A 20,025-nucleotide genomic window follows, 5' to 3' on the forward strand; every position below is an offset into this window, starting at 1 on the left:
CCATTGAGCTCAGTGCCTCTGACAAGAAGTGAGGAGAGGCACTGTGAGCGCATACTCTCAGTCTGCTGCAAACAGTGTGTACCAGCTTGTATTTATATTGGCCGCTCTGTATGTAGCTTCTGACAGGCTGCGCAAGGAGGCCCGTATCTCCAGGAACCAGTGGTGAGGTAGGACGTCAGCTACCTATCCCCCAAATTTGGGGTCTCTGTGACCCCAGGCCGCCGAGCTACGACCCTTGAAGCTTGATTGTTTTATTGTTGCTATATTATTTTTTAAGGTTCATGGCCTCCCCTAACTGCACGTCCCTGGTATGCGTTCGCCCCTGCGCGCGAGCACAGGGGGACGGGAAAGAAGTGTCACCAGCACACCAGGATTTCCAAAAAACTGGCTCCAAAACTTTAAACACATAGTATCAAAAATTAAAAGCGATGTTTCTGAGCCACGCAGGACCCCTTCTTCACATGCCTAAAGTTTAAATTTTTGATACTATGCGATTAAAGTTTTGGACCCAGTTTTTTTGGAGATCCTGGCGTGCTGGTGACACTTCTTTCCCATGATTGCAGCCGGTTCCAGCCATTGGTCATTTCAGCACCCAATCCAAGATACAGCCGTTGGTGCAGGAACGTGTGCACTGGAAGTATTGCCTCAGAGAGGGACAAGGGCTCTTTAAAAAATTATTTTATTATTATTTATTTCATTACATTTTTTTATTTTTACACTGTGCCTTTCATTTTTTGGTTTCTTTTTGTCACTTTTATTGCTATCGCAAGAAATGTAAACATCCCTTGCGATAACAAAACAGCATGCCGGAACTGGAAGTTACGTCATTACACTGCTCCGGTCCTCCAAGGCCATAGAGATGAGGGGAGGCCATCTTTCCTTTGCTCATCTCTGTGACCAACCACCGCCAGTGCTGGACCGGTTCCCGGGTCTACCGATCATCCAGGCAAGCCTGGAAACAACCGAAAAGCGGTGGGTTTGCCCCTTCCGTCCCTTCTGAAGTGATCCAGTGGTGAATCCGCTGCTCACCTTTAACAGGAAGACCGGCGCCTGATAAATTTTAATACCAGGGTTATGGCATCTAGCTGCAGCCATAACCCCAGTATTAAATGTCAAAGTAATTATGTATTTTCCCAGATAGGTGGTCTGCAAGTGGTTACGGTTACTTTACAGCCCAATTTTTATTGGATTAGTATTATTCAGGACAACAGCCTAAGATTTGGACACCAAAGGTTTGAACTAAAGCATTAGAAGGTTTGGGGAAATGTTAGCATTATCAGTGAGATATTAGTCCAATTACTCTCTGTGCTGGCAGATCGTCAATGTAAATTGAAGGATTGACATCTATGCAGACTTCCTGACACCAAGCGATGGGATTCCATAACTAGACCACAGTGGTTTCAGAACGTCACACCTCCAAGCCTGTTCTTGTCGCTGATAGCGGTGAGTGCCCCACAGGATCTGCCTCTCCTCCAACAGTGGAAAAAAAAAAACCTACAAATTACTTTTTTTCCCCAAGCTCAAAAAGATAGAATTCTACTCTTTACTCACAAGACCTCAAAAGTCAGTAGGTATAAAGAGGGGGGCTTTAAACTCCTCACGAGATGTATCGAACCCCAGAAGTTCTACATCATATGCTCCCTCAGACATATCAAATCTGTTGGTGCTGTCAGGAGTCTGAGGGTACCCTACTTCATATTTATTGGGAATGTCCAAAGCTGAATGATTTTTGGGGCATAGTTGAACATACGGTTGAAGTTCTAACGGGTGTGTCTCTTGAGAAGAATCCGATGACATATCTGCTCCATGACACACCTTTATCTAACAAAAGGTCCAAAAACTCACTGTTGAAACATCTCCTAATAGCTACAAAGTCTTGTATCCCAACACTTTGGATGAGTAGAACCTCCCCCCCGAATAAATCTCACTGGTTCTCTAGAATCACAAAAATTCAGGAAATGGAGGACCTTCCTCTGTCAATGAGGGAACAGAGTGAGCAATATTGGAAGATTTGGACCCCTTACTTTTTCTATAATGACCAGTCAACTCTGGCTTCACAGTGGTAATTTCCTGCCCCTAGTTCTTTGTCTTGCCACCTGGGACCTCTAGTCGGTGGTCAGGTGAGGAAGGGGATTCGGCTTTCCTTTCTACGTTCAGGTGCCTTTCCCTTTTCTTCTCTCCTTGATCCCTGATTTCCCTGTCACCCCTTCCCCTTTTGTTCCATTCTCTAAAAGTATCTGCCTCCATCTTTTGAAAAACTTAAGAGAATTACGGGAACGGCACTTGCCGAGATGTTATGCAGCATACTACTTAGAATGGTTACAAATATTCCAGTTTTCTGCATTTGTGTAATCTTGATGTACAGATGCGATATGTTCACATCTTTCGGTTTCTTGCACTATGTTGAATACTGCTGTATGAACACATTTCTGATTCTGTAATCTCTTGGAGACGTGGCAATGTCATTTTCCATATACAGTATCTCACAAAAGTACACCCCTCACATTTTTGTAAATATTTTCTTCTATCTTTTCATGTGACAACACTGAAGAAATGACACTTTGCTACAATGTAAAGTAGTGAGTGTACAGCTTGTATAACAGTGTAAATTTGCTGTCCCCCCAAAATAACATCACACAGCCATTAATGTCTACACCGCTGGCAACAAAAGTGAGTATACCCCTAAGTGAAAATGTCCAAATTGGGCCTAATTAGCCATTTATCCTCCCCGGTGTCATGTGACTCCTTAGTGTTACAAGGTCTCAGATGTGAATGGGGAGCAGGTGTGTTAAATTTTGTGTTATCGCTCTCACTCTTTCATACTGATCACTGGAAGTTCACATGGCACTTCATGGCAAAGAACTCTCTGAAGATCTTAAAAAAAAGAATTGTTGCTCTACATAAAGATGGCCTAGGCTATAAGAAGATTGCCAAGACCCTGAAACTGAGCTGCAGCACGGTGGCCAAGACCATACAGCGGTATAACAGGACAGGTTCCACTCAGAACAGGCCTCGCCATGGTCCACCAAAGAAGTTGAGGTCACGTGCTCAGCGTTATATCCAGAGGTTGTCTTTGGGAAATAGACGTATGAGTGCTGCCAGCATTGCTGCAGAGGTCGAAGGGGTGGGGGGTCAGCCTGTCAGTGCTCAGACCATACGCCGCACACTGCATCAAATTGGTCTGCATGGCTGTCGTCCCAGAAGGAAGCCTCTTCTAAAGATGATGCACAAGAAAGCCTGCAAACAGTTTGCTGAAGACAAGCAGACTAAGGACATGAATTACTGGAACCATGTCCTGTGGTCTGATGAGACCAAGATAAACTTATTTGGTTCAGATGGTGTCAATCGTGTGTGGGGGCAACCAGGTGAGGAGGACAAAGACAAGTGTGTCTTGCCTACAGTCAAGCATGGTGGTGGGAGTGTCATGGTCTGGGGCTGCATGAGTGCTGCCGGCACTGGGGAGCTACAGTTCATTGAGGGAACCATGAATACCAACATGTACTGTGACATACTGAAGCAGAGCATGATCCCCTTCCCTTCAGAGACTGGGCCGCAGGGCAATATTCCAACATGATAATGACCCCAAACATACCTCCAAGATGACCACTGCCTTGCTAAAGAAGCTAAGGGCAAAGGTGATGGACTGGCCAAACATGTCTCCAGACCTAAACCCTATTGAGCATCTGTGGGGCATCCTCAAATGGAAGGTGGAGGAGCGCAAGGTCTCTAACATCCACCAGCTCCGTGATGTCGTTATGGAGGAGTGGAAGAGGACTCCAGTGGCAACCTGTGAAGCTCTGGTGACCTCCATGCCCAAGAGGGTTAAGGCAGTGCTGGAAAATAATGGTGACCACACAACAGAGGCGTAACTAGAACCTTCAGGGCCCCGGTGCAAGAAACCATGATGGGCCCCTCTTCCATCCGAGCCCCGGGCTTCCAATTTTGGGAGAGTGTCCATGGACATCCTCCCAAAACCGTGCTTCCTGCATGACCCCTGGTACGTGCATCCAGCGCAATCACATCGGCCCTTTACCATTTGATCAGCTGATCACATGTAAACAGACTTGCTGGTTATCCACAGCCCTTTCCTCACACGCTGTGTCTGTGTGAGGAAAGGACTGCCGTTAACTGTCAAGAATGTCAGTAAATTGTATACACTGATAATCAGTGCCCCAATCATCAGTGCCATCTATCAGTGCCCATCAGTGCTGCCCATCAGTGCCTTCTATCAGTGCCTTCTATCAGTGCTCATCAGTGCCCTCTATCAGTGCTCATCAGTGCCCTCTATCAGTGCTCATCAGTGCCCTCTATCAGTGCTCATCAGTGCCTTCTATCAGTGCTCATCAGTGCCCTCTATCAGTGCTCATCAGTGCCCTCTATCAGTGCTCATCAGTGCCCTCTATCAGTGCTCATCAGTGCCCTCTATCAGTGCTCATCAGTGCCCATCAGTGCCTTCTATCAGTGCCGTCTATCAGTGCTCATCAGTGCTTTCTATCAGTGCCTTCTATCAGTGCCGTCTATCAGTGCTCATCAGTGCTTTCTATCAGTGCCTTCTATCAGTGCCTTCTATCAGTGCTCATCAGTGCCTTCTATCAGTGCTCATCAGTACCTTCTATCAGTGCTCATCAGTCAGTGCCTTCTATCAGTGCTCATCAGTCAGTGCCTTCTATCAGTGCCTTCTATCAGTGCTCATCAGTACCTTCTATCAGTGCTCATCAGTGCCCATCAGTGCCTTCTATTAGTGCTCATCAGTCAGTGCCTTCTATCAGTGCTCATCAGTGCCTTCTATCAGTGCTCATCAGTGCCCATCAGTGCCTTCTATCAGTGCCCATCAGTGAATGCTATCAGTGCCCATCACAGTGAATGCTATTAGATCCCATCAGTGCCGGACAGCATGGCTCTGAGCAGAGATCGTGTGTGATATTTCCTGCGGAGCACACAGGAGAGGGGAGGGGGGAGAAGGGGGAGCCGTGAGATCAGCTGTGTGTCCTCTCTCATCCGTGCCAGAGAGGACCGACAAATAGAACATTAATGCCGCTGCCGGTGTCTCTCTGTGCTATTGTTATATGACACACGATCTCTGCTCAGAGCGTGTGTGAAGAGCAACCCCACTGGGCCCCCCCCCACAGTGGCGGAATGCCGGGCCCTGTCGCAACTGCAACTGTTGCGACCCCGGTAATTCCGCCACTGCCACACAAAATATTGACACTTTGGGCCCAAATTGGGGACAGCAAATTTACACTGTTATACAAGCTGTACACTCACTACTTTACATTGTAGCAAAGTGTCATTTCTTCAGTGTTGTTACAAGAAAAGATAGAAGAAAATATTTACAAAAATGTGAGGGGTGTACTCACTTTTGTGAGATACTGTATAAAGAATAAAAAAAAAGCCTGTTCTTGGACAATCAACATCTGCCTTGACACATTCCATGGTGACTGGCTAAGGGAACTACCTGTGTGAATAATAACACTGGGGTATGTTCCTGACACTCATAACTGAACATACGGCTTGGACAGGCTGCGAAACGTCTTCAACATTACAGAACAGGTCCAGGTGAATGTGATAACTATGTAGCTGGGGGCTCTTTAACCATTTTGCTGCCAGGTCCCTACGTCATAGGGACCTAACAGCGGGGGGTATCACACACAATTTGGGGGTCTGCAGCACGATCACTCGCACAGACCCCCGGGTACCTGCGCCCCGTCCCCCGCCATGCTTTCCGGGCTCTGCTTGCCCATCGATGGGCCCGGGAGCTCCATGGCGGATGCCGGCGGTTGGAGGGGAAGAAGAGGAGCGGACACACGTCCACTCTCCTGCCCTTCGTTGTGTGACCCAGAAAGGGACGTCTCTGACGTCCCCTTCCGGGTCAAGCTCTCGGTGGCACCGGCACGCTTAGCCGGGAAAGGATGTTTTGCAATGCGTAGAAGTAGAGCACAGGGGAGACGTGTAGGATCTTTTAGACCCTGCCTGTCTCATTAAAGAGAACCTGTCAGCTAAAAATCATCACATAGGGGACTCTATGTCCCCTATGTAATGAAAAAAAAAAAAAATTAAGGTTGGACATGTTGGATATCTATTTACTCGGTGCAACCTCATCTTTTATATTTTACCAAAAATGTGGGTAGTTTAATGCCCTGAAATTCACTTTAGTGTGTTTTTTACTGAAATTTTGGGTTGCCTATACCTCTGCAGTAATAACGTGTGACGTAAAAAATTAGCACTAGCACTATTTTATTCTCTAGGGTGTCTCCCTTCAGAAAATATACTTTTTGGGACTTTGTGTAATCTTCAGGCTGAAAATGATTTTTTTTAAACATGTATGCAAAAAACGGCTTTGGCAGCCGGTTTTGGTGAAGCTTATACATTAAGATTAAATTTATAAATTAGGTTTAGAGCTTGAAGTTTATTTTTATTATGTTTAAGGCTAAAGTATTAAAGTATAACTAAAAGGCAAAACTTTTTATTAGTTATGAAGTGTAGCGGTATTAAAAAAAACCTGTCCCGTTTGTATTGCTGACTGTACCCCTTTAGGAAGATTCCTGTCCTGTTTACTGTGATCACCGAAAGTGAAAGAAAATGCCAAATTTTGGGTTGTCCCAAGAACAGGAATAGAGGAGAAATCCTCCAATGAGGACATTAGTTCTGGTGACCATCAAGGATTCCCTCACTTTTGGAGGGATTTCCTCTCACTTCCCGTTTTGGCTATGGAACAGCAAGTAAAAGGGAAATCTCCCCAATGGAACGTAGATACAAAAAAAAAAAAAAAGAAAAAAAAGAGAAACCTGACAGGGGTTATAACCCTTCCCTGCTCTACCTAAAATGGTAACGTTCTACTTTAAGCTTATGTTTATGGTCCATTCAGACTACTTTGTATCCTAATTTATGCTGCATTAAGGCTGTCATTTATTTAAGAGGTGTGATGTTAATTATCAATGTGGTACTACAGTGTGAGGAATGCTGGTTATCAACGCACCTCAACCCATGAAAAAAAAAATCACCAGTACTATTTTTTGGCAAATCTTGGAATTGTGGTGCTCTGAATTGCAGTGCTGTGGTAATAGCTGTTACCACAACACATATACAGAATGTTAATGGATCTTAAGGGTTTAGTTTAGAAAAGAACCAGGGTTGGATTAGAAAAAGTTTGGGAGATTTGGCTTAACCCAGGGGTCTCCAAACTGCGGACTATTCCTCCCACTGATGCCAATGATGGGGTACTATTCCTCCCACCGACACCAATGTGTAAAGTGTGACATGTTAGGTATCTATGTACTCGGCGTAACATCATCTTTCACATTATACACAAAAAATTGGGCTAACTTTACTGTTTTTTTTTTTTTTTAATTATTCATGAAACAATTTCCAAAAAAAAAAACGTGTTTGAAAAATTGTTGTGCAAATACCGTGTGACATAAAAAGTTGCAATGACCACCATTTTATTCCCTAGGATTTCTGCTAAAATATATATGTGTTTGTCAGTGGGAGTAATAATGCCCCATCATTGGTGTCAGTGGGAGGAATAGTGCCCCATCATTGGTGTCAGTGGGAGGAATAGTGCCCCATCATTGGTGTCAGTGGGAGGAATAGTGCACCATCATTGGTGTCAGTGGGAGGAATAGTGCCCCATCATTGGAGTCAGTGGGAGGAATAGTGCTCCATCATTGGTGTCAGTGGGAGGAATAGTGTCCCATCATTGGTGTCAGCGGGAGGAATAGTGCTCCATCATTGGTGTCAGCGGGAGGAATAGTGCTCCATCATTGGTGTCAGTGGGAGGAATAGTGCCCCATCATTGGTGTCAGTGGGAGGAATAGTGCCCCATCATTGGTGTCAGCGGGAGGAATAGTGTCCCATCATTGATATCGGTGGGAGGAATAGTGTCCCATCATTGGTATCGGTGGGAGGAATAGTGCCCTATCATTGGTGTCAGCGGGAGGAATAGTGCCCCATCATTGGTATCAGTGGGAGGAATAGTGTCCCATAATTGGCATCAATTGATGTCACTGAGTGGAATGGTGCCCCAAGGGCTAGATAAAGGCTAGCAAAGGTGCCACATTCAGCCAGCAATTTGGAGACCACTGGTTTAGATTGATGGGATGGTGCCCTAAAGGGGAAGTTTAGGAGGATACCACCATTCTAATATTTTGGTCCCTTTCCCAAAACTCAGTTTGCCCTTTACTTGAGCTTATAAAACTGATGGTATAACAAAAACTAGACAAAAAAAAAAAAAGAGTAAAGAACAGTTAAATAAAAGTTTACATTTGGAAACTTGCACCTTGCATGCCAGTCTGCCCCCCCCCCCCCCCCCTCCCGCCAGGCAATGCTTCTCTAAGATTGTCTGTCCTCTTACACTGAACATCCATGTTTCCATCCAATTAATAACACCACCAATGCATCTACTGCCGCCAGGATGTGAGCCCGGTTATTGCCGATGCCCGGATCACCCAACAAAGAGTGTTTGGAAGCAAGGTGCTCAATAAATACACTTTACAGGAGTCTTCTAGATGCATCCAATTTGTTATTTGTACTCTGCCATGGCGGTGCGCCTGGCACACTTGGGCACTGGGAACCCGATCTCCCAGCTCTGGCCCGGGGATGTGCAGCAGCGTCTCAATCAGCCTGCAGGTGAAAGCTCTGTTACTCCATATGGAGTCGGGAAAATTAACAGCGCAGAGAAGACTGAGGCAGCAGCAGGGGGCAGGTGGGAGGAGGAGGGGAGCTACCGATTCCCTTTGAAAAAGGGGGGATAGGGGAAAAAAATGGAAAAAAAAAAAACGAAAAATGAAATTTGGAGATGAAAGGATAGAAGTAATGAATTAATGGGGTGTGAAAACACAGGCAGCTCGGCTGTAACAGGCAATATCCACTCACATATCTGATCAGCTCCTCTCTGGGGTATATTCATTTCATTTACTGGACGATTTCCATGGCTGGGCTCCGAGTGCCTCTCCTATTCTTTAAAAAAAAAATAACACTTCCTGATGTTCTTTAAATAAGAATAGTCTCGTGGCATAGTCTGCACAGCCATACGGTACAACTATATATAACTGACCGCATATAACCGCTCCTTCATACTGAAGTATAAAATGATTTAGTAAAACTTCTAGGCAAGCAGAAGGGCTGAAACTGCAGTGCAAACGGGTCATGGGCATTGCAATGGAGGTGCTTGTAATGCAGTAATTGAGAAATATACACTATAGGAGTTAAATCTGGTTTTTAAGCTCCTATATTTACATTTGTGAAACATGATTATTAAAATTAGAGTCACTGGGTATAAAGGGATAACATTGTATATACAGTGTATATATACACTCATGGGCCACTTTATTAGGTCCTCCTTGCTAGTAGCAGGTTGGACCCCCTTTATTAGGTCCTCCTTGCTTGTACCGGGTTGGACCCCCTTTATTAGGTCCTCCTTGCTAGTACCGGGTTGGACCCCCTTTATTAGGTCCTCCTTGCTAGTACCGGGTTCGACCCCCTTTATTAGGTCCTCCTTGCTAGTACCGGGTTCGACCCCCTTTATTAGGTACACCTTGATAGTAGCGGGTTGGACCCCCCTTTTGCCTTCATTCTTGGTGGCATAGATACAACAAGGTGTTGGAAACGCTCCTCAGAGTTTTTGCTCCATAGTGACATGATAGCATCACGCAGTTCCTGCAGATTTGTCGGCTGCACATCCAGGATGCCAATCTCTCCCATTCCACCACATCGCAAAGGTGCTCTATTGGATGAGATGTGGTGAGTGTGGAGGCCATTGGAGTACAGGGACCTCATTGTCCAGTGGTGAGATGATTGGAGCTGGAAGGAGCCATCAGAAGATGGGGACACTGTAGTCATAAAGGGATGGACATGGTCAGCAACAATACTCAGGTAGGCTGTAGTGTTTAAACCATGCTCAATTGGTACTAAGGGGCCCAAAGTGTGCCAAGAAAATATCCCCCCCACACCATTACACCACCACCACCAGCCAGAACCGGTGACACAAGGCCCGATGGATCCATGCGCCAAATTCTGACCCCACCATCTGAATGTCCAAGCTGAAATCCAGACTCATCAGACCAGGCAACATTTTTCCAATCTTCTATTGTCCAATTTAGGTGAGCCTGTGGAAATTGTAGCCTCAGTTTCCTGTTATTAGCTGACAGAAGTGGCACCCGGTGTGGTCTTCTGCCACTGTAGCCCATTTGATTCAATGTTCGATATGTTGTATGTTCAGAGATGGTATTTTGCATACCTTGGTTGTAATGAGTGGTTATTTGATCTTCGGTCATCTGCTTCCTGCAAACACCAGCTGGCCCTGCCCATTACACCGGTCCTCGTGCCACTCAATGTCCTCACACCTCGTCATCACTACCGGTGTTGGATATAAGGTGTGAGAGAAGCCCACTCTACAGCTCAATCAATAGTGGGTGGAGGTGGGAGGTGCTGCATATCGGGAGAGAGCTGCTCAATTATTGCAATAACAAGCGGGCGATTGCCGAATCCGGCCCTCTGTTCCAATATGCGGCACCTCCCAACCTGCAAGCTGTGAGGATGATATCGGTGGCTGGGTGGGAGACCAGAGATAGAGTGAACACCCAGGCTGATAAGTGGCATAGCGGCGGTCTGGACAGGACTGTTGCTCGGTCCGGACGACGGTCCGCCACTGAAAACTCTGTTTTAGCCTATTGCACATAATATCCCGACTGTAAACCAATCAGCCATAACATTATGTCCACCCACCATAGCCTGTCAAGGCATGGACTCTTCTGGACCTCTGAAGGTATGGGGTGGAATCTTGCACCAAGCCATCAGTAGCAGATTCTTTAAGTCCTGTGGGGCCTCCATGGATCGGACCTGTTTTTCCAGCACATCCCACAGATGCGGATTGAGATCTGGAGAATTGAGGCCAAGCCAACACCTCAAACTCATCGCTGTGTTCCTCAAAAATTCATCAGACCAGGCCACCTTCTTCCATTGCATTGTGGTCCAGTTCTGATGTTCACGTGTCCATTGTAGGCACTTTTTGCTGTGGACATGGGTCAGCATGGGCACCCTGACCAGTCTGCGGCTACGCAGCCCCATACACAACAAACTGTGATGCTCTGTGTGTTCCGATAGCTTTCTATCAGGACCAGCATTCACTTTTTCAGCAATTTGAGCTACAGTACCTTTTCGATTGCATCATACCACTTCACAGGGCAGAACCCCCTCCATCAATGAGCCTTCCCTCCCCACCCCCATCAGTGAGCCTTGGCCTCCCATAACCCTGACGCTGGTTCACCAGTTTTCCTTCCTTGGACCACTTTTAGTCGGTCCTAACCACTGCAGACAAGAAACATCCTACAAGAGCTGCAGTTTTGGAGTTGCTCTGATTCAGTCATCTAGCCATTACAATTTGGCCCTTGTTGCTCAAATCCATAGGCTTGTCCATTTTTTCTGCTTTCAACGCATCAACTTCAGCGACAACATATTCACCTGCCACCTATTATATCCCACCCACTTTCAAGTGTCATTATAGCGAGATATAACAGCAGAAACATCACTACAACACAGAGTATGCAGGTTAAAGCGAAGCTTCACACACTTTTCCCCCCACCCATAGTGTGCAGTAAATCCCCACCAAGAACTCCAGAGATAATTCTGGGCTCAGCACGTAACAAGGTAAGCAAGATAGAGGTCCCATTTATGTGGAAAGGGCCCTCGGTGGTTCCTCAAACATTGGTGGAAACCACAGACAACCAATAGTGCCATATGTTATCAAATTTTGGGGGGAAACCCTTTGTTGAAATAAGTGGCCTTATAAATTGGAATTACTGAATTAACCAGTCCCTTCCAAAAGCTCAAGGAAGGGGCAGTTGATTTCTTTCATTTTATGTGAAGTTCCTCTTCAAAAAGGTCTTGGGGGTGGCAGGAGAAGTTGATTCCTTTAAATGGGTCTTGAGGGCAGCCAGTGAAGCTCCTCTTTAAATATGTCTCGGGGGTTGGTTGGTGAAGTTCCTCTTTAAGTTGGTCTCAGGTTGGCCTGTAAAGTTCCTCTATAAATGGGTCTCAGGAGGTGGCCAGTGAAGTTCCTATGGGGTTGGCCAGTGAAGTTCCTTTCTAAAAAGGTCTCAGGGGTGGCCAGTGAATTTTCTCTTTAAAAAGGGGCTCAGTGTATGGCCAATGGAACTTCCTCTTTAAATGGATCTTATTTATGAAAATTAGTACAAAGTTAGGGAGATCCACATTCACACCACAGAAGAGGAAGGGTGGCCAGTGTAGTTCCTTCTTAAAGTATAACTAACAAAACTTTATAAAAGTATAAAAGACAAAACTTTTTTTAAATTTTGGGTAGCATGCAGAAGGATTAGAACCCCTGTCAGTTTGTATTGCTGTCTCTGACCCCCATTAGGGAGATTCACCCTTTCTATTTGTCCTGTTTAACACTATCATTAAAACTGAAAGTAAAAGAAAATCCCAAACTTTGAGCTGTCCCCAGAAAAGTAGTAGACGGGAAATCTTCCAATGGGGGGGAACTAGTTCTTGGTCCCCAAGGAATGTCTCTAATTTGCAGGGATTTCTTCTCACTTCCTTTTTGGCTATGAAACAGAAAATGAAGGGAAATCTCCACAATGTGACACAGATGCTGGAAAAAAAAATGACAGGGGTTATAACCCTCCCTCATGCTATCCAAAAAAAAGTTTTGCCTCTAGTTCTACTTTAAATAAGTCCCTTCTTAAATGGTACTCAGGGAGAGGCTGGTTAAGTTCCTCTTTAAATGGGTCGGGGGGGGGGGGAGGGGGGTAGTTGATGAAGTTCGTCTTTAAATGAGTACAAAGTGAGGAAGATTAAGATCAAAATTAACCCCACAGAGGGGGAAGAGGAGGTGGCCAGTGCAGTTCCTTCTTAAATGGCTCTGAGGGGTTGGCCTGTAAAGTTCCTCTTTAAATGGGACTCAGGGGGTGGCCAGTGAAATTTCTCTTTAAATGGATCTTGGGTGGAGGAGGTGGCTGGTAAAGTTCCTCTTTAAATGAGTCTTGGGGGTTGGCCGGTGAAGTTTTTCTTAAAATGGGTCTTGGGGTTGGCCAGTGTAATTCCTCTTTACATGGGTCTTGGGGGGAGGTGGCTGGTGAATTTCCACTTTAAATGGGTTTTGAAGGGTGGCTGATGAACTCCTCTTTAAATGAGTGGGGGGGGGGGGGGGGTGGCTGGAGAAGTTCCTCTTTAAATAAGTCTCAGGGGGTGGCCAGTGAAATTCCTCTTTAAACGGGTTTCAGGGTTGACCAGTGAATTTCCGCTTTCAATGTGTCCCAGGGGGTGGCCGAAGAATTTCCTCGCTAAATGGGTTTGGGGTTTGACCAGTGAAGTTCCTCTTTAAATGAGTCTTGGGGGTTGGCTAGGGAAGTTCTTCTTTAAATGGGTCTCGGGGTTGGCCAGTGAAATTCCTCTTTAAATGGGACTCAGGGGGTGGCCAGTGAAATTTCTCTTTAAATGGATCTTGGGTGGAGGAGGTGGCTGGTAAAGTTCCTCTTTAAATGAGTCTTGGGGGTTGGCCGGTGAAGTTTTTCTTAAAATGGGTCTTGGGGTTGGCCAGTGTAATTCCTCTTTACATGGGTCTTGGGGGGAGGTGGCTGGTGAAGTTCCGCTTTAAATGGGTCTTCAAGGGTCGCTGATGAACTCCTCTTTAAAAGAGTCTGGGGGGGGCGGCTGGAGAAGTTCCTTTTTAAATAAGTCTCAGGGGGTGGTCAGTGAAATTCCTCTTTACATGGGTTTCAGGGTTGACCAGTGAATTTCCGCTTTCAATATGTCTCGGGGGGTGGTTGAAGAATTTCCTCCCTAAATGGGTTTCGGGTTTGACCAGTGAAGTTCCTCTTTAAATGGGTTTCGGGTTTGACCAGTGAAGTTCCTCTTTATATGGGTTTCGGGGTTGACCGGTGAATTTCCTCTTTAAATGGGTTTCGGGGGTTGACCAGTGAATTTCCTCTTTCAACATGCCTCAGGGGGTGGCAGAAGAATTTCCTCTTTAAATGGGTCTCAGAGGGTGGCCAGTGAAATTCCTCTTGAAATGGGTTTCGGGTTTGACCAATGAAGTTCCTCTTTAAATGTGTCTCAGGGGGTGGCCAATGATGTTCCTCTTCAAACGGGTCTCATTTATGAAAATTAGTACAAAGACAATTGGAGTATTTTTCCCACGGCATCCAATCTAGTTTAATTTGTTAAATTTTCTACGGCATATTGGTAAAAAATTATTTGTTCATATAACTTTTAAGAGAATCAAAATTTTTTTTTTTTGGTAGGCCAGGTAGGAAAATAAAAGCTGGTACCTTGAGGTCAATTTCATACAGATGCTGCTCCACCACTGTAAATGATAGACAACTAGATACAGTTGTACTAAAAATATATAAACCAATATCCAAAAACTTAAAATATTGTTCAGGGAAATATAGATTAATCATCAACTGTTTCCCCCACGCTCACTGCAGTGTGGTAGGAGATCATTGTTTCCTGAAACAAAACTCCGCAATACCCTGTAATTGTGCTTACAAGTCCACAGCAGAAGTCAAGATGGTTTCTAGCCGTGTTCCAGGGTGATATCCTTGTATTTGCATTATAATAGTTTGTTAATAGCTGCCTGAGGAAATCTGCCTTTTCCCTCCTATAAATAACTAAGCAGAGCCTGAGGCATGGAGCAGACACGGCCTTCTTTCACCAACAGCATGAGATTTTCCCAGGGAACCCAATTCTTGGCAACACAAACAGTGTCCAGTCTTTGCCTGGTGCTGCATGTGGACCAGAGACGGAGGACAGGCAGGTGCAAGTTCACAAGGGGCCAGTGCCAAGGCTTTAACCACTTCTTCACCATGTAGATTTGTTCTCACGACAAGGCAAAAGATCAATTAAGAAGACACTAAAAGGGCTTTATTTTTTAGTTACAGCAAAATCAAATGTACATCCCTCTAAAATTTACAAACGAATCAGCCTTTTTTTTACGTGAGCCATGGGTGCCTAAATCAGCTGTGCTTCTGGCCACTACTTTGTGTCAACCCCCCTCACTTTTGAAATATACAGTGGGGCTCAAAACCAGAGAAGACAATGGCGTTTTTAGAAGTTCACATTCAGGGCCATTACAATTAAGAGTTTTTTTTTAATTTTTTAAGTGGTTGTAAAGGCTCAAGGTTTTTTACCTTCATGCATTGTACACATGAAGGTAAAAAAACCTTCTATGTTCAGCAACACCCCAAGCCCTCCCTAATACTTACTTGAGTCTCATACCGATCCAGCAATGTGCACGGGAGCCTCGGCTCTCCCAGGTCTCTCCTTCCTCATTGGCTGAGCCAGCAGCGGTAGCCATTATCTCCCGCTACTGTCAATCACAGCTACTGAGCCAATGAGAGAGTGGGGGTAGGGCCAAGCTGCGCTCCATGAGTGGACACTCAAGCTTCTTTCTGTGGTTGTACTCGTCAGGAGGGACTAGCCAGGATAGCTGGTGGGGGACCCAAGTCTGCTTCCTGGGACCTGCCACTGCGTTACACAACAACCATATCACTATCTATAGGCAGCTTGTGAGGGCTGGGCTCAGCCCTTCCTTCTCTGAGCTGGCCGCTCAGATGTTGGCTAATTGCCAGCTCCTATCTCTCCACAGTTACTCAGCTGTTGATGATATCCTGCTCTTCTGTCCTGCCTACTTAAGCTGTCCAGTCCAGAGGATCTTTGCCTTCGCCTTGGTCAACATCACAAGAAACATCTCCTGTGTTCCTGTTTAAAGACTGGTTTTGCCGACTTCCCTTCTGGCTCAGGATCCTGCTTGCTGTTCCACTACATTGATCCCTGACTTCTGGCTTGGCTGACTATCCATTCCGGTTACTGAACTTTGCCTATGTTTTGACTAAGTTTGTTCTTTTTACTTTTATTATTAAACAAGTGTGATTTAACTGTACTTCTGTCTCGGTCTGATTTCATGGTTTCTGACACAGCTGTACGCAACACTAGGGGCCCTGGGGCACCAAAATACTCCAGCTTGTTCAAAAGGGGAAGCACCGCTTTATCTGCCTCTTCCTCCCCTCCAATGCCACATTTGGCACCTTTCGGGGGGTGGGGGGGGAGCAGGTACCCGTTTTTGACAGGTACCCGTCGTCCCTTCCGAGAGATCTCGCCGTGGCCCTCCTCCTTCCCCCCGCCGCCGGGCCATTCAGGAAGCACAGTGCATGCACAGTAGGGAACCGGCTGTGAAGCCGAAAGGCTTCACTGCCAGTTCCCTTTTCCACGAATGGCGGCGGCAGCACCCAACGGCTGAAGGAAACATTGGCTGGGGTGCTGAAATCGCTGGATTCCAGGACAGGTAAGTGTACAGGAGCTCCGCTTTAAAGAATATGTCAACCCAACATTTTATATTCCTGATATGTGCTTGCTGTACCATGTACTTGTATGAAAAAAAATCCTGTTCTCTTTGTATTTCTTCCTTTGTGTGAAATCTCTGGTGATCCCGCCAGTCCCTCTGCTTTCCTATTAAAAACTGACCACACCAGACAGGGGAGCACCCTGTGGTCAGTTCTCTGGATCAACCAAAGATCAGACTTGTGCTGACAACACCCCCCCACCCTCCGCACACACGCACAGCCTTTCACTGGGATGATCAGTATGCTCAAGTTTCTCCCCCTCCAGGTCCTAATGCAGCTGAGAACAGAGGGAATGTGAGAATGTGATCACTTATTTAAAAAAAAGGTATTTATATTTTTTTTAATATGTATACACAAATGTTTTGTCTTTCATTACTATTTGGAACTGAATGGTTTTTTTTTTTTTTTTTTTTTTTTTTTTTTTACAAGGTGAGGTTTTTACATATACTTTGAAACAAACACTAAATATATACCATTATGTCATGAACAAAGAGGTGTGAAAACCTTCATACATCTTACCTGTGGATATGGGAATCTTCCAAGAGCCAACTAAAAATAAAAAAGGAACAAACAAGGTGTTACGACAAGACATTGGAACAGAAAAAGCTTTTCATTGTTTAAGGGGAATTTAGCTACATCATGATAATGTCACAGGTTATATAGAAAAAATAATACTGTTGCAGTTGACAGACAACTACACCAATATACCTTTTTGTCCCTGACTAGTATTATACCCCAGAATGATTTATGCCTTTTATTGCAGGATCCCTCCACTTCCGGCCCCAGCGAGTCCTCCTGGCCACTCCCCCCCTTGTGGGATGTGGAGGGAGCGGGGAGTCGGTTCCCTGGGTGATTTGAAACACCATATAGGCCTAAAATACTTCTTCTGATGCCTATGCTATTGAAGTAGAGAGTCAACAAACACAGTTCTTACTGATATATGCATCTTTCCTGTTTTTAAATGTAATTTGATGTAATGTTGAATTCACCCTAGTCACCAAAAAACATATGTAAGTGTACTGTGTTAATTATTTTCACAACCGTTATTTTCATTGCAATTTTAAATTGTCAGACATTTCCTGTTTTTCAACTATGTTATAGATATATTTTCCTCTTCATACACCCCTGAAGAAGGAGAAAACTGTACTCCGAAACGTGTTGGATGCAAGAGGATTTCATATGTGTCTTTTCAGAATATGGTGACAATGTTATGAACTGTTTATACATTCTATATTCATACGCATATTTTAGAAACTATGTTTAATTATGATTAAATAATTTTTTACTATAATACTCTCAATACTTTTCAATTTTAACTTAGTGTGCCTTTAAAGTCCACCACACCTGTACAGTACTCCAGCATTATTTTTTCATCATTCCCAGGTATAAAGTACACGGTGCACACTGCCGCGACTTGCCATACGACAAAGTCGTGCCCCATTAACAGCAATAGAACCTTTCTAATTGGTGCGACTCAAGTCACTTCGACTTAGAAAGAGGTTCCTGCACTACTTTTGGGACGACTTCATCACGACTTGCATTGACTTCTGTTAACCACTTCCCGCTCATAGGCGGTCATATAAGTTCCTGGACTTTGAGTCGGGATATCTGAATGATGCCTGCAGCTACAGGCATCATCCAGATACCATCTTTTTCAGCCAGCGATTCTGTGCACCGGAAGAACAATCATAGTGGCAGTTCAGCCTCTTGATCGTTCTTACAGGCGACGACGGGAGGTGACAGAACACCCCCCCCCCCTCCTGTCGCCCTCCAGTGCTTCTCTCGGCTCTCCCCTGCGATCGGAGAACAAATCGGTCGCCGCTGGAAGTTGAGCATAAAGATGGTCCCCAGTCATCTCTATGACCCTCGGAGGCCCAGATGTCCCCAGAGATTTCCAGATGGTCTCCAGTCATCTCTATGACCCTCGGAGGCCCGGGCGTAACGTTATGATGTCGCGTCCGGGCCGGCAGCAGTAAACAATGCCAAGGACGTGGCTGGAAAGCCAGAGAGAGTTTATTTATTTTTTTATCTCAGCCTTTCTAGCCTGGTGTAGAGATGTGGGATCTTATTGACCCCACATCTCTCCATAAAGAGGACCTGTCACGCAATCCTATTACAAGGGATGTTTACATTCCTTGCAATAGGAATAAAAGTGATAAAAAAAAATATTTTTAAAGAGAAAGTGTAAAAAAAAAGTAAAATAAAGAATAAAAAAAGCACAGAAGTGAAAGCATACGCAAGTTGTGCCCACACATGTAAACGGCATTCAAATCACACATGTGAGATATGGCCGCGTGGGTTAGAGCAAAAGCAACAATTCTAGCTCAAGACCTCCTCTGTAACTCTAAACATGTAACCTGTAAAAAAAATTAAAGCGTCGCATATGGAGATTTTTAAGCACCAAAGTTTGGCACCATTCCACGAGTGTACTTTTAAAGCGTGACATGTTGGGTATCCATTTACTTGGCGTAACAACATCTTTCACATTATACAAAAAAATTGGGCTAACTTTACTGTTTAGTATATTTTTAATTCATGAAACGGTCCACCCCCCCCCCCCAAAAAAAAGCGTTTGAAAAAATCGCTGCGCAAATACCGTGTGACATAAAAAGTTGCAACGACCGCCATTTTAGTCCCCAGGATCTCTGCTAAAAAAAACAAAAAAAAACATTCATAATGTTTGGGGGTTCTGAGTAATTTTCTAGAAAAAAAAATTGATGATTTTGAAGTGGGAAGTGGTTAAAGAAGTCGTATGCAAACCGCGATGAAGTTGGGCAGGCTTCAAAGTCGGCAGCAGCATTATATTGAATCCTATTTACATGCAGCTTGTGGGAACACAATTTTACTGTTTGCAGCCATTTTATATTATTTTTATATTACTTTATTTCACCAATACAGATATACACTTTCAATTTGATTTTTATTTATTCATATTTTGTTACAAATACACTGGTTGATAAAAAAAAAAAGTTCCATATATCGGTAGCACGGAATTGATACTCCGTATGATGGATCCACATGAATTGATAGCCTCCGATTTCCACCAGTTTAACTTCTTCTTAATTACTAATTTTTGAAGCTGTAAGTGCTGAGGAATCAGAAAATGAGAATCTGGTACAACGTTCTCCAGACACAGCCTACAGACATCGCAGAGTATGAAATGTGCTTCAGATTTAATGAAGCCTTTATGGCCTTTCTTAACACTGCCTGTGTGTGTTAGCGAGGGTCATCCAGCAATCAGCCAGGAGCGGCGGTTTATAACTGGGCAAAGCAAGAGGAGGGAAAAAAAGTAATTTGCTTATGAACTGCGCGGAATTTTCTTAATTAACTCTACTGGTTTAAATGCTTGAAGCTGAACAGCCACAGACCCGGATGGTAGATGGGGAAGCTTTCAAGAGGTTAGCGGTTCACACCGAAGACAAAAACGAAGCCGTGTAGAATAGTTGGGTTTAGCTGGTATGCGTCTATGAAGGCCGGAGATGTGATATCAGGGAACCTTTGCTTTGTGTATAATACAAATGAACATCGTGTTCTTCAGGCAAAGCCGAGCCCTTGGGAAGCTAGGGGGTTAACCAACGACACGTGCAGGGCAGGTAACTCAAATGGGCCCTGAAACAGTTCACTGGGTGAGCGATTGCAGGGGGGCAGGAGTACAGTAACTGTGAAT

At 44.8% G+C, this 20,025-nt stretch overlaps 1 protein-coding gene across 1 annotated transcript in view; it reads right to left on the minus strand.

The window, feature by feature from the left end:
- MAP2K5 (mitogen-activated protein kinase kinase 5) overlaps positions 1-20,025 on the minus strand; it is a 252,191-nt gene that overhangs the window by 42,476 nt on the left and 189,690 nt on the right. Inside the window, exon 17 of the mRNA XM_073618284.1 lies at positions 16,878-16,907. Within this exon, the coding sequence (XP_073474385.1) occupies positions 16,878-16,907 (30 nt within the window). The remainder of the gene's footprint in view (positions 1-16,877; positions 16,908-20,025) is intronic.

The sequence above is a fragment of the Aquarana catesbeiana genome, linkage group LG03, assembly GCF_042186555.1.
Source record: "Aquarana catesbeiana isolate 2022-GZ linkage group LG03, ASM4218655v1, whole genome shotgun sequence".
Lineage (NCBI taxonomy): Eukaryota > Metazoa > Chordata > Amphibia > Anura > Ranidae > Aquarana > Aquarana catesbeiana.